The 12,878-nt window shown below is 42.4% G+C and overlaps 1 protein-coding gene and 2 long non-coding RNA genes across 15 annotated transcripts in view; 2 read left to right on the forward strand and 1 right to left on the reverse strand.

Annotated features, from left to right (window-relative positions):
- The window catches only part of DAAM2 (dishevelled associated activator of morphogenesis 2), a 186,393-nt gene continuing 173,515 nt past the window's right edge, over positions 1–12,878 (reverse strand). For all 13 annotated transcript variants that reach the window (XM_015857503.3, XM_085543159.1, XM_085543155.1 and 10 more), the window contains 2 exons: positions 7,831–8,001; positions 1–6,084 (listed from right to left, as the gene is read on the reverse strand). In XM_015857503.3, the coding sequence (XP_015712989.2) occupies positions 5,869–6,084; positions 7,831–8,001 (387 nt within the window). In that variant the 3' untranslated portion in view covers positions 1–5,868. The remainder of the gene's footprint in view (positions 6,085–7,830; positions 8,002–12,878) is intronic.
- On the forward strand, positions 6,295–7,818 carry LOC146761339 (uncharacterized). The gene is made up of 2 exons (XR_014944668.1): positions 6,295–6,383; positions 7,635–7,818. It is a non-coding gene; the product is annotated as an uncharacterized LOC146761339 (long non-coding RNA).
- LOC146761340 (uncharacterized) lies at positions 9,190–9,632 on the forward strand. Its single transcript, XR_014944669.1, has 2 exons — positions 9,190–9,279; positions 9,454–9,632. It is a non-coding gene; the product is annotated as an uncharacterized LOC146761340 (long non-coding RNA).

A 12,878-nucleotide genomic window follows, 5' to 3' on the forward strand; every position in this document is an offset into this window, starting at 1 on the left:
TGGGGGCAATATATCTTTAATTTTTTTGCTTTTGTTTTTTTTTTTTAGTATTACAGTATATTCTTATAAAAAGATACAGATAAAAAGGACACTACAGGATTTGTACATTTAATTCACTTATAGTCTTAAATTGACTAAGAAATGAGGATACGCCAAGGCATTACAGCAGCACACAACCTCACACTTCAGTAAGCAGCACTATACTTTCCAGCTCGGCAGGCAGGGATACCTCCAAAAATGATCTGCAACTTTCAAACTGAGCAGGCTGGCAGGAAAGGAGAATGGCTGAATACAGTTTGGAAGGGAGAAGCGTTGAGTGTGGCTCAGACACCTGATGTCCTCCTACAATTCTAAAACAGCAAAGGTTTTTAAAGAGAGTGTTTAGGGGCAAGTCTGAAGATGAGGGGGAGTGTAGAGGGGGTTGGGTTGTCAGTAGCATATCATTGAGGCTTTTCTAGATCAGCTGAGTGAGAGCTCCAACTGTTGTACAGCTGAAAGGACTGAGCTCTTTGGAAGCCCTGTAGAACATCTTCTCAGCAGCTAAAGCTGTTTAAAAAGGGAGTTCTGATCCAGATGTTGCTTTAAATAATGTTGGTGTTAAATGCTGTACTGGGGATATACTGGATCTGTTCCACATTAACACCAGCATCAGAAGACTGGTTTGGAATATCTGTTAAGCATCCAGACTCAAAACGAGGTGCCATAACAGCTTTCTATGATAATGACATCCTTCTCAGCATAATCTGGCCAGCTTTAGGAGAATCTGGTCATCCAAACTACTCAGAGGAGTAAATAGCTTTAATATCTACACCTATATTTTCAGTTGGCCAAATTATATTACCCAAGACTTTTTCACCTTTGATAAGGAAAGTAAGAGTGGCCAACAGCAGCTAAGCGTTTGAATGGCAGACAACCAGAAATCTTCCTTGTTCAGCACAGAAGCCAAAGAGCTTGTACTTTTGCTAGAGACTCCACAGAGAGAAAACCAAACAGCCAAAGAATATTGCTTACCCTGGATGCCCTGAGGAACCAGAGTGGAGGCAGAGAGGGGAATCAGAGAGAATCCTTTCATCTTTGGCCTGTCACAGTTTGTCTCACTAACAGTGTAAACTCTGGTAAGAGTACGATCCATACTTGTATATCTATTTGAGCTTCTCTGGCACTACGTGCAGAATTTGAACTGGAGGTTGAAATTTCAGTTAGGAACTGTGTAGCCTAACCCTTCTCAATATGCCCACCATGATTCATAACAAGAAAACAGTTTTTTTCTAGAAAGTATTCTTAAATAACCTCCTTGTATTGATTTACCACATGCTTTAAAAGATATGCTTACCCAAGTCCATTACTGTTAGGGCAGAGTGATTCCTATGAAAGGAAAAGTGAACTTCTTCCTTGCTTCCCTTCCCACACCAAGGCTGCTCCCATCCCATCCCACCCCCTGCTCAGCTTGCTGCAGAACGGCCATGCCAGCTGTCTAGCTGGTGTAATGCCCTGGCACGGTCTCAAGAGTCTTTGCTGTAATGCAGTGTATACATACAAACATAGCAAACTAAAATAAGGCAAAATAAATAGAGGTGTCAGATTTACAGGTTCCCCTTAGAGATTCCGAAAACCATTAAAAAAAAAAAAAATCATTTAACCCCCAAACAAAAAAGAAAAACAACAAACAAACAAACACAAAACAACCAACCCAGAAACAAAACTGCATATATCATGTACATCATCAACTGTACAACTGATCTCCTTTCCCCTCAAGGAAACTCCTGACACAAGCTTCTCCCGTGCAACCCAGCTCAGAGTGCGAGCTTTCCTAAAAAAGAGGGAAGATTCAGCCAATGGAGCTGACCATTACAGAAACACCTGCTCCACAGCCTTCCATCAGGGCCCCTCACGATGCCTTCCCCTTCCTCAGACATTGTGAACACATTACAGAAATGCTTCTGAAGGATGCCCAAGCTGTCTCTCTAGTGGAGAGTCTCTCATCCCTGAATATTAGTCCTGCTTCTGCTCTTATAGGGAACCAGTGCCCGGACCATAGCTGTGCTGCAAAGCAATGAAGGGCCTTGCTGCCCTGAAGTCACTTCACTTTGTAGCATTTTCAGAGACTTATGGACAACTGAGAAGAGTGACAAAGAGCAAAGGGAGTGGGGTGTGTGTGTGGGAAAGTTCTGCAGTCTTTTCAGGGGTCATTCTAATGCAATCTGCTTAAGAACAATGAAAAGACACATAGGTAAGTGAAGAAACACTAGATCTCTACAGACAAGGTTTGGAGAATTAGAAAGTACCTCCTCTTCTAGGTGTGAAGAACTTCATCATATAATTAGCAACAACTACATTTCTCTAGGAAAATTATAAAATAGAACAATCCCTCAATTAGAACCTTTTCCACATTTCCTCCTCTCCTACTTAAAATGCTGGTGCTAAGCACAGCTGCAAGGACAACAGCAGACCTTAGATCTTCTATGTCCTTCAGAATATGATAAAAAGGTTTCGCTTTAATGTTAATGTTTAAGCCTCATGACTGCTTGTTGTGCCCGTCCAGGCTACAGAGGCACTAGACGACAAGGATTAGAATCTTCCTGCCTTGCACCTAACAACTCAATCAAAACTGCATATGAGAAACAAAGAATAGCTGCATTCACAGCATGCCAGAGACTCCAAGCAAGGATGGGCTTGGCTTTGCAAAAAATCTGAAGTTGGGACCTAGAGCAGATTCAACCTTTTCCTTATCTGCTGTGGCCTGCCTCATCTCTTACAGTAGACATATTAATTGGACTCTCTGCTTGTCACCACTTACATGAAATCACTGCTTGCCCCAGTGAGTAACCAAGCTTTTCCAGAATGCTTGTCATGAACATTCACCAAGCAGTGAACAGCCAGGGGAGACTGTTCAGCATGCTGAAAGAAACCTTCAGCCACCACCACCGACTCAAAACAAAAGCAGCCTGGGGCCCTTAAGTGCTAAGAAAGTTGAGCTGCAATGAACCAGGGGCATGACTCTGGTTTGTTGTTTTTTTTTCAGTTCCAGTGATGTATCTCACAGCTGATTTACTGGAGTTGCACAGTCTCTTATTACTTGTGTATATATTGAGGTGGTTGCAAAGTTACAGCAGCTTTCTCTGACTGTCACTGAGCCTGGAGCACTGCATACCATCATATAACTTTCCATAACAGGGCTGAACTGTGTACACAAATGAACAGGGAGATTATCACTCTCTCTGCTTTTGCTACATTTATGGCCTGGCAAAGTGACTTCAGTTTCAAAAAGCACTCCTTGAACTTGGTTTGAAAAATACTGGGGTAGGGAATGCTGTATTTATATTCAAGGGTTTTGCCCTGAGGTGTTTCTTCTATAACAGAACCGCCTTGCTGACAGTCTGCCACATTGAACAAGTACCTGGGGAGCAAGCAAGCAGCCATAAGTTGGACATAGCCACATCTTGCACCAGAGCTGACCTTGGCACTGGCACTACACTTGAACTTCTGAGTGAATCCTAAAACCAAGGAGAACAAAGAGGAGGGAAATCTACAATGTTCTAATCCCTAAAAGTACTATCTTTGGAATTCAGGGATTATCAAAATCTAAACTCAACTGTATACCAATTTGGCACATATTACCACCTCTCATATGGCTTACATGGCATGGGTTATATGGCATGCTTTAAAACAAGACAAACGAAAAAAGGGCTGAGATATGGCATGTCTACTTTGGGGAGCAGCGAGGAGCTTGTTAATATAATTTACAAGAGACATTTCTAAAAATCCATTTTGTATTTTAAAATAAAAATGCTTATAAAAGTGAGAGTTAAACTTCCAAAAACCTTTATGAAATACAGTCTTTCTTCTACAAGGTGCTTGTGTCTGCTGCAATGAATATTGCTGTTAATAGCTAATCCCAGAAGGGCAATGGGATAATAAGGGAGGAGAATGCACCCAGCTCTTGTAAGATACCAGCTCTTTACGATGAGTATTATACAGAGGCGCGGCAGTCTGGAATGTCGTAAATAGGGAAATTGAAGGGTGGGAGTCTCAAAATTCAGTAAACAATGAAACATTAGAGTTGAAAAATCCTAATTCTTTTGCATCTTTCCATAGTTTACATAATTATTTTAGTGTTCAGATAACCACCACTGTTGGCTTCTCCAATATTGGTAGTGTGTAATACTGATCAGGCAGCATGTATGGCAGAAGTTCTATTCTGCAGACTCAGTGCTGAGCCTGAGGTTAAATGACATTCATAGAAAAATAGAACCAAAATATTAAAGTGACTAATGGAGCTTTTTTCCATTTCCCTGGGATTCCTTGACAGTTGCGCTGTTTACCGTTGATACATAGTTTGTAAATGTTAGGCCTCACTTCTCAAATGCTGTCTCCTTCTTGTCTTGGATGAAGAATCCATCAAAATTTCTTTTCTGTTTTCCCTCTCCAGAGTTGATAATCAAAACAGATGACAAGATTGAAGAAAGGAAAAATATGACAAAAAAAAAGGGCCATGGCAGCCCACAGAACTGAATCCCCTTCCTACAGCCATGAAGATAAATCAAATTTAGAATTCAAGCATCTTCTTGGGGTTCTCTGCCTTTTATCTGTGTGCTTCATAGATGCAGTGTAAACACAAATTTCTTTTTTTCTTGTGAATTAACCCGCTTCTAAAGCCTGCTTCATATATATGATTTTGTGTCCTCATGGAAAAAAAAAATCTCAGTTTTCCTTATGGGACCTTCCATTGGTTCATGCTAAGTAATCCCTTCTAAATGAAAAAGGCTGTGGCTCGTACAGCTCTCCTTTGACATCACTGACATCCTACTGAACTATCTAATTACTCTAGACAGGATTGGTGTGCATGCAATAAGTCAGCCTGTTATGTAGAAAGTCCAGTCCATTCCCACAGCAGCTGTAGCCTGCATCAAGTGGAGAAGAAACCTCACTTCTTGCAGCTTGCAATCCCTTTTACTTTTTGCCACTTGTGACCTGTGAATGATACTCAAAAGCTTCTGATTTCCATTGGACTGCACTAAGGAATCTTGCACAAATGGATAAGAAATGTTCAGCAGTTTTCTTCCCACTCTCCAGCAATTACAACAGGCTCCACAGTCATCCAGGTGAAATCCCAACCCATAAACAAAAGCCACAACTTCTTTCTTTCAATGAATTCCAGAAAACTGTTTCTAGAAAAGGAGAATCTAAAAGACTTTGGCAACGTATTTTACGTCAATCCTGATTTTCAAATTCTGTTTTCTTCCAGAACTGATAACTTCCTTCTGAGCACCACTTGCTTTGGACAGTATAGGCCATACAAAAACACTATATAAAATATGAGACCAAAAGCATTTTTCTGATGCTGGTCAATGGCTTATAACATCCTGTTCTGGGAGGAAATTTGTAACCTCAAGAACCACATCCTGACAAGACCCTGAAGGCCAGTCTAGTTATTGAAGAAGCAACAGGTGTTTACTGAGTTGTTCTGAAATTAATGCTGCAAGACGGAGATCATAGTTCATTTTCACTTTGGCACGCAGAAAACTTTCCTTCTGCAGCTGCAAGGCTGTCTGCAAGGCCCAGTACTTTCTGTCATCATCATGAGGCCTTTCATGACACAATCAACTTCCAGAAGCAGATCTGTCAGGTCTGCATGGCCCAGTCACAGACCCTGCTGGCTCCACAGAGGCACTTTTATAATGGTTCGAATTAGGAGCGCAGAGGAGGGATGAGAGGAAAGCTGATCAATGGAAAGGTAATGTCTCTACTCACAGACCAAAGAAATCCTTTGGGGCAGCTGTCAGCCAGGTGCCATCGCACACATTTATCTTCCTTGTTTTGCTCTTCTTCTTCACTTATTTTGGTTGATTATTTTTCTTTCTCTTGTAATTAATAATTTAGTTTTGTCACCACCCGCTCCCGGCTTGTCTCTAAGCCTTGGTTCCCCGAACGCTTGCGATTACGCTTGAGCTTGGATAAGTCCTTGTCAAAGACTTCTCCTGACCTTAACGCTGATACCAGGTCATCAAACTCCCCAGTCTCTTCAGAGATGCTTCCTGCTTTCACTTTCTTTTGATGCCTCTCTTTTTCCCTCTGTTCTTTCAGCTGTGGAGAAAGAGACAGAGCTTTAGGATTCACTGACCGAGATGCCAGGTCACTAAAGACACTGTGTTATGGGGCATCTAAGATGTATTAGTACAGTTTGGAAATAAAAGAATCAGTATCCTATCCATAAGGCCATCATGTTTTCCAAGGGCAACAGAGACTATACTGTGCTTCCCTTCTCTTGTTCAGGTGAGCAGAGAGCACAGGAGGCAAGGAACAAGCAGCATCTTCTGCTGGCCTCACAAAGCATTACCACACCAGAGCAAAGAGTACCAGCTGTGCTCACGAGATCTAACCTGGTGAGTTTGAAGTTAGTCTGGATGTTTTTGCACAAACCAGTTGCCACTAGAGTCATAAACAGCTTTGCTTGTAGGGCATGAATAGTTATATTCAAACAGACAGAAAGGTCATGTTCCTTCAGGAGAAAAATAAGAAGGGGAATTCATCAGATGACCACAAGCTAAATACACTGGACAAAGAAAATAGTATAGCATGTTGCAGAGATAGGGAAAAGAAAGAATATTGCCTTGAGTCCAGAAAGAGATAGTGATTATAAAAAGAAACAGAAATGAAACAGGACTGCTGATTTTACCAGTCAGTGGGTAAGTACAGCTGTTGGTGTGATACTCTCAGTCTTTCTGTGGTAGCACCAGGGAGCTCAATTATCTTTCACGCTACTCAGCTCCAAGATTAGTGGAAATACTAAGGCATAGCTATGGCTCCCAAGATGCAGGTGGTTCACTGTGCACTAGTTCCATGTTGCAGGAGGATTCTTCTCATAAGCAAACAGCAACCTCTCTCTCAGTACATCAGGCATACTAAAGCTTCTTAGAGTTTTAACAGTGGGCTCCTGCATTTTCTCTGCTGGCTGAAAGGAAACTTGTGCCTAAATCTTGGCATTCTATCTCTGCATCCAACGGTTCCAAGAAGTCTGCTGCTGTCCTAGAGTTCTACCTCACTCCTCATGTGAAAGGAGTAAAAGGGTTCTTTTGGCACAGCAAACTTGCAAGTAGCAATTGCCTTCAGTGAAGTTAGGAGCCAGGCAACAGCCAAGGTTAAAGTGTTGGCAGGGTGGAAGGAGGAGGAAAAAGCTGGACTGTTCATATTCAATAAAGCCTGAGATCAGAAGGAGAAGCTGGTTCACATGAACCCCCGGGGTTATACACGTAGGTCTCCAAGAGGCAAAATCAATGATGCAGAAAAGCACACTTGCCTCATCAAGGTCTAACACAGCCCCAGAAATCAAAGCATTAAGGCCAGACATAGCAGACTACAGTAGGGCATTTACTGTGTCACCTCACACTATTAGGGGACAAGAACACAGCAGATGATGATAAAGTCTGAGTGGAAACTGCCCAGCTGGCAGGACCTGGCTCCAAGAACTTTTGCACAGAGAGAGCAGTCAAAAAGCAAGGCAGACTAGCTCCATCCAGGGAGAGCACCACCGTGCCAAGTACCTTGACAGAAAAAAACAGTACTAGATTTGGGTATTTGAACTCAAAAGGAGAGAGATTTAGAAGCCAAACTTTGCAGATATTCTTTTTTGACAGCCCTTGAAAGCTACCAGGACACAGCCAGCAGGAAAAATGCCATCATTTGTGAAGAGAAAGATGACAAAGAGGTGGCAAAGGAAAGGACATAAAACAGTGACAGGACATCAGCAATTGAACTGCCTCTGTCAATGCTTCTCTCTTGAGAAATGAACAGATGATGAAGTAAAATGCCTTATTTTGCCCAAGTTCTCACCATGGCTTCCATGCGTGCCCTGCGCTCCTCTTCTTCTTTTTTCTTCCTCATATTCTCCAGATCTTGCTTTGCCTCTGCAAATGACTGTAAGAAAGTGTCAAAGATGCCAAAAAACTCATCTGGCTGCATCTTGCCCTCATTCTCTCCAAAATGCTTCAGTGCCTTGGCGTACTGTCAAAGGGGCAAAAAACACAAAAGCAACAATTAGGCAGGCAGACTGCTGAAGACAGCGAGGAAAGATTATGCGTAACTACACACGTAATTCAAAACTCCCTGAGCATTCACGTGCAGAAAAGAAACTGCCTCCCCACGTGGTAACTGAAATGCTTCTATTACGGCAGGTGCCTGTGTCCCGAAGAATCTGCTCTACTGGTTATTCTTTGGGCAACACAGGGCAATGGTACTGGGGAGCACTATCTGTCCACTCACATTAGAAAATAAGTATTCAGTTCCTGAGGCTGATGGAACTATTTCAGAGAGCGACTGTCTGGCCACATCTCAGCTACAGCTGTGGGTCAGCAGGGGCATGAAAGGCAATGAGCTAGCTGGAAAACAACTACCAAACAAGTAATTCTAGCTCATCCTAACTGATCTAGCCCTTCCACCTTCACTTCCTATTTCCCCCTCAATTTCACTTCTAAAAGGGCTAGATTTAGAGGTTTTGTATAATAATGTAGTAGCCCATCCTCTCAGGAGCCTTTTGCTATGTCATCCATCACTCCAGAGTCCTGAGTCACCGTTGCCTAGGAGAGAGAAGACCATGGACAGACACGGCATGAGAGAAGGGCAAGGAAAGCAGCCAGGGCTCCAGGGAAGACTTAAAAGAGAGTGAATACATCACAAATGGCTTTTATTTTAATAGGGAAATGTTGAGCCTGCAGGACACATGTGGAAAGAGCCAACTGGCAGGACTTCAATCACAAGGCTGTCCTGATCTGGATATGGTAAATTCTCAGCAACCCCTGGCTTCTGGACACAAGTCTTGCAGTACTTGTACTCTCTTTTTCGCTTCCTCATACTCACAAACATGCCCCAGTACTCACCCAAATGTACCCAACTGCATGCATAGATAGTCTGCATACAGCATCTGTGCCCACATCCTCTAACCATACACATCCCAAAACTACATTGTTGTCTCATACACTTTTGCACCGCAACTGACAGAACTAATGATACACTCCTGATTCTAATGCTGCCCTGATGTGCAGCTCCCCTAGCACCTTCATGCACCAGCACTGAAGAACACAGCATCCTCACAGACATCCCTGCTCACCAAAACGAAACCAGCCTCTCCCAAGCAATGGACTGATTTCCAATTGCCACAGCCCAACTTCCCTTTCCTTAGGTGCTCTTGCAGAATGGAAAAGAATAAGAACAGTCCAGGCTCAGATCCCAAGCATAAAATGAATTTGGAAGCAGGACTTATGAAACCCTCTGGCTCTGTACCAGGTAAAGCACAAACAATGTCTCCCAGTTAACTGCAGGGGGAAGAAATCTCCAAGGAAAGCAGCTTCCTTCTGGCACAGCCTGAGACATCCAGCATCTCCCCTCCTCTGCTTTCACTGCCAGGCCCACAAAGCAGTTTGAAGCAATAACTTTTTCTTTTTTTCTTCCTTTAAAAAGGCTGCGTTCTCAGCCAGAAACAAACAAAGAAACTCAAAGTATCTGGAGAAAAAAAAAATAAAAGCAGGAAAAAAAAGCATTGGAAGGAATGCAAGTTGCTTTGAGCTACCAAACATGGCAGGAGTTGAAGGAACCACTACAGCAGCGGCAAGTCATGGAAGGATTTCAGAGTATGGAAATAGCAACAGTCTACTTCTCTGTTTAACTCTGTTCTCTGAAACCTCTGAAGGCAAATATATACATGTGTACACACCTACTACCTCTGTCTCCCTCTCTAATATATTCTTCCAATATACGTCTACTTAAATATACTGTCACAGCTGCCTGAGCACACAGAGGTCACAGTAGATGTGCTATCTGGAATCTCTTCTCTCTTATCTTGTGGTTAATCCCTGTGAAAACTGAAAGAAAAGGGACAAATTATGAGCAGTGATTGGAGCTAGCAGCTAGGAGGAAGGCTTATTAGCCCCACAGGGGTTTCCTAGTCTTTAAAGCTAGGAAGCTGAGGAGGAGGTCTATGCCTGAGGATCTTGAATCCTATATATGTATATGGAAGTCTACATTAGAGGGTGGTGTCATCTGCAAATGTTTTGCACATGGTCTGCCACCCAACTGCCAGCACCAGCTAATTCTTGCCACACTGGCAGAGGGGCTTTTGACATTGTGTTCTCACTGCCACATAAAGGAGGAAAAGTATTGATGTGCTGGAAGGATCAAGCATCCTGGGAGCCCTCCAGAGACATTCACGAACATATAGTGTCTACAACAGACCCCTCTGCTTTTCTTCCTTCTTATGTTTCTACCATCACGTGTGCTCTGTCAAAATACCAGTGCAGGGATGAGGGGCAGCATGCCGTACAGTGGCTAACAGCTGCCATCCTGGCTCAGGGAGTTCCAGGCAAAGCAGTACAGAGCAGCCTTAGTAGTTCTGAGCCTCAGCACTCTTTTCTACTATCTGCCTCAAGTTCTGTGTGACCCTGCACGAGTCACTCAGCTGCTCCAAATGCAGATTCCCTCCCTGTATAATACTGCATAGTCTGCAAAATCGGTAGCTCAGTCCTCATAAATGCCCAACACTTGTCCCATCTCTGGAGGTGTTCAAGGCCAGACAGAATGGGGCCCCAGGCCACTTGACAGATTGGTGGCAACACCCTGGCAGGGGGCTGGAGCTTAATGATCTTTAAAGTTCTTTCCAACATATGCCATTCTATGATTCCCAGAATTTTGTGAAGTGCTGTAATATCACAGAACAGAGCCTGAAACTTGCTTATTCCATAAGTCATTTGGGGACAGATGACATGCAAAAGCAAGATGGAAAATTGTTTCAGTGGGTTTTCCAATGTAATAAAGAATGGTATATCTTTTTTTTTTTTTTTTTTTTTTTTTTTTTTCATTAAAAAGTTCATTTCCACACCATTAGGGCCCCCAAGCTCCATGATATAACAGGTCTGTAAGATTAGTGCCAGCTCTGCTTCCTCTGCCAAACTTTCCACTGAATTCATCCCTTTGCCAAAGCAAATCATTTAGACAGTTGTTTATTTTAAAAAGCTATTTCATCAAGGAGAGGGAAAGCGGGACAGCAGTGTGCACACTATTGGCTCTGTTTGCCAATGAAATGTTAAACAGTGGTAGAAGAGCTCTGGAAACGGCAGGAATGGCGTTCTGTGAGGAGGAGGGAAAACAGCTACAATAAAAATTTCCTGCTGTCTGTGCCTTCCACTATCAATGAAGAAGCCAATGCAAAAACAAATTATATCATGCAACATGAACCGTCTTCCCCAGACAAGTAATCCTGAGTTTGCTGTTGCAAAGATTCGAAGCCTGTACCAAGGCAGTTCAGATAAAATTGTGCTCTCTGTATGGGGCAGATGCAGATCAGTCAATAGAAAGAGACCCACTCATCTCAGGCAGAACTCTCTTTGCAACTTTAGATCTCTAAATGGATTCTCCCAGGAGTTCAACAGTGACTCTGGAAGTACCTAGATTGTAATTGAGACACAAGTGCTATAGACGTTTCTGGTATGTTAGATTCCATCTCATCCTGAAGCATCTGCAGTTCTACACACAGAAGCTGCACAATTTGTTTATCACATGGTTGTTTCTGATGGCAGGCTGTAGTGCCTGCCCATGCACACTCCCTGCCCTGACTTCCTCAGTCTCCAACCCAACCTCTACCTTACCTACCAGCCACAGAGGCTGACAGAAAACACCAGTCTCTAAAAATGAATGACTGAAGTGCACAGTAACTGGCACTTGGAGTACAGTATTTCGTTATTTTCATAACATTCTGCCATTAATGGCTATTTTCTTAAACGGATTTTGGCTTTCACTGCCTTGCTGCTCTTCAAAACAGTTACTACACGTGCTAAGCTTATTAAATACATGTGCAGATTCTGAACTCCAGTCTCTCCCATGATAAATATAAACACTCTGCCTCACAGTAGATGTCATGAGAAAATCTGGAGATGGACACTTTTCCTACCCTCCTCATCAGCCCTGCCAGAACTGAGACCTCCCCTGTGCCTCTGCAGAGCAGCTTAGGCTTGATTTTCAACCCCAACCCCCTTTGGAGTCATGCAGCTGTGACATGACTACCAACTACATAGGAATGATACTACCTTACTAAGCTGAATTAATTCTAGGAGGATCCAAGACACTTAATTAATGGATTTGTTAGAAACCTCACATAAAGTAGAAGAGTTTTAAAGCAATAGTTATGTCCATATCTGTCAGCATTCAAGGATACCCTGAAGTTTCATGTAGGGCAAATGTCACTATATTCAAGTAAGAAAATGAAATTCACACAACAGCAGGAGGGCACTGTTACTCCTCTTGGACATTTTCTTTGCTTCCCCACAGGAAACTAAGAGAAGAATTTTCACAATAAATAAATAAATTAATTAATAAAACAAAATAATAATAATAAAGTTGGTTTTTTTGTGGTTTTTTTTTTTTTTCCTCCTGATATGAAAAAGTCAGCTTTTGTCTGCTACAACATGTAAGAACTGGTGACAGATTCCAGGGCAGAATTTCACTTTCTCCTGCCCACAGCTTCCAGTTTATGGGAAATGGCAGAAAACATTATCCCTTGATCTAATCTATATATTCCTTTATAAAGTGGTATTGAAAGTGAGAAAAACACAAAAAGAACAAGAACCAGCTGTGCTAGGGAGCCTATTTAAAATGTTAGCCTAAGTTTTCAGTCACTTCTTAACTACACCATCTGTTTACCGAATGAAGATAAGTACATTTACAAAGCTTCTGCTGCAAACAAGGATGTCTGCATGTGACAGTCTGACCCTTTAAGTTTAAAATATCACTTCTTCATGACCACTAGCAGTAAATAATCCTGTTTAAGAAAGAAGGCCAAAAAGGAAAAAAGTATTGAGTGGGATTGTGATAAATGTCCTCCGTAGAGAAGGTCA

The sequence above is a fragment of the Coturnix japonica genome, chromosome 3, assembly GCF_054131305.1.
Source record: "Coturnix japonica strain WE chromosome 3, WE-NBRP24, whole genome shotgun sequence".
Classification (NCBI taxonomy): domain Eukaryota; kingdom Metazoa; phylum Chordata; class Aves; order Galliformes; family Phasianidae; genus Coturnix; species Coturnix japonica.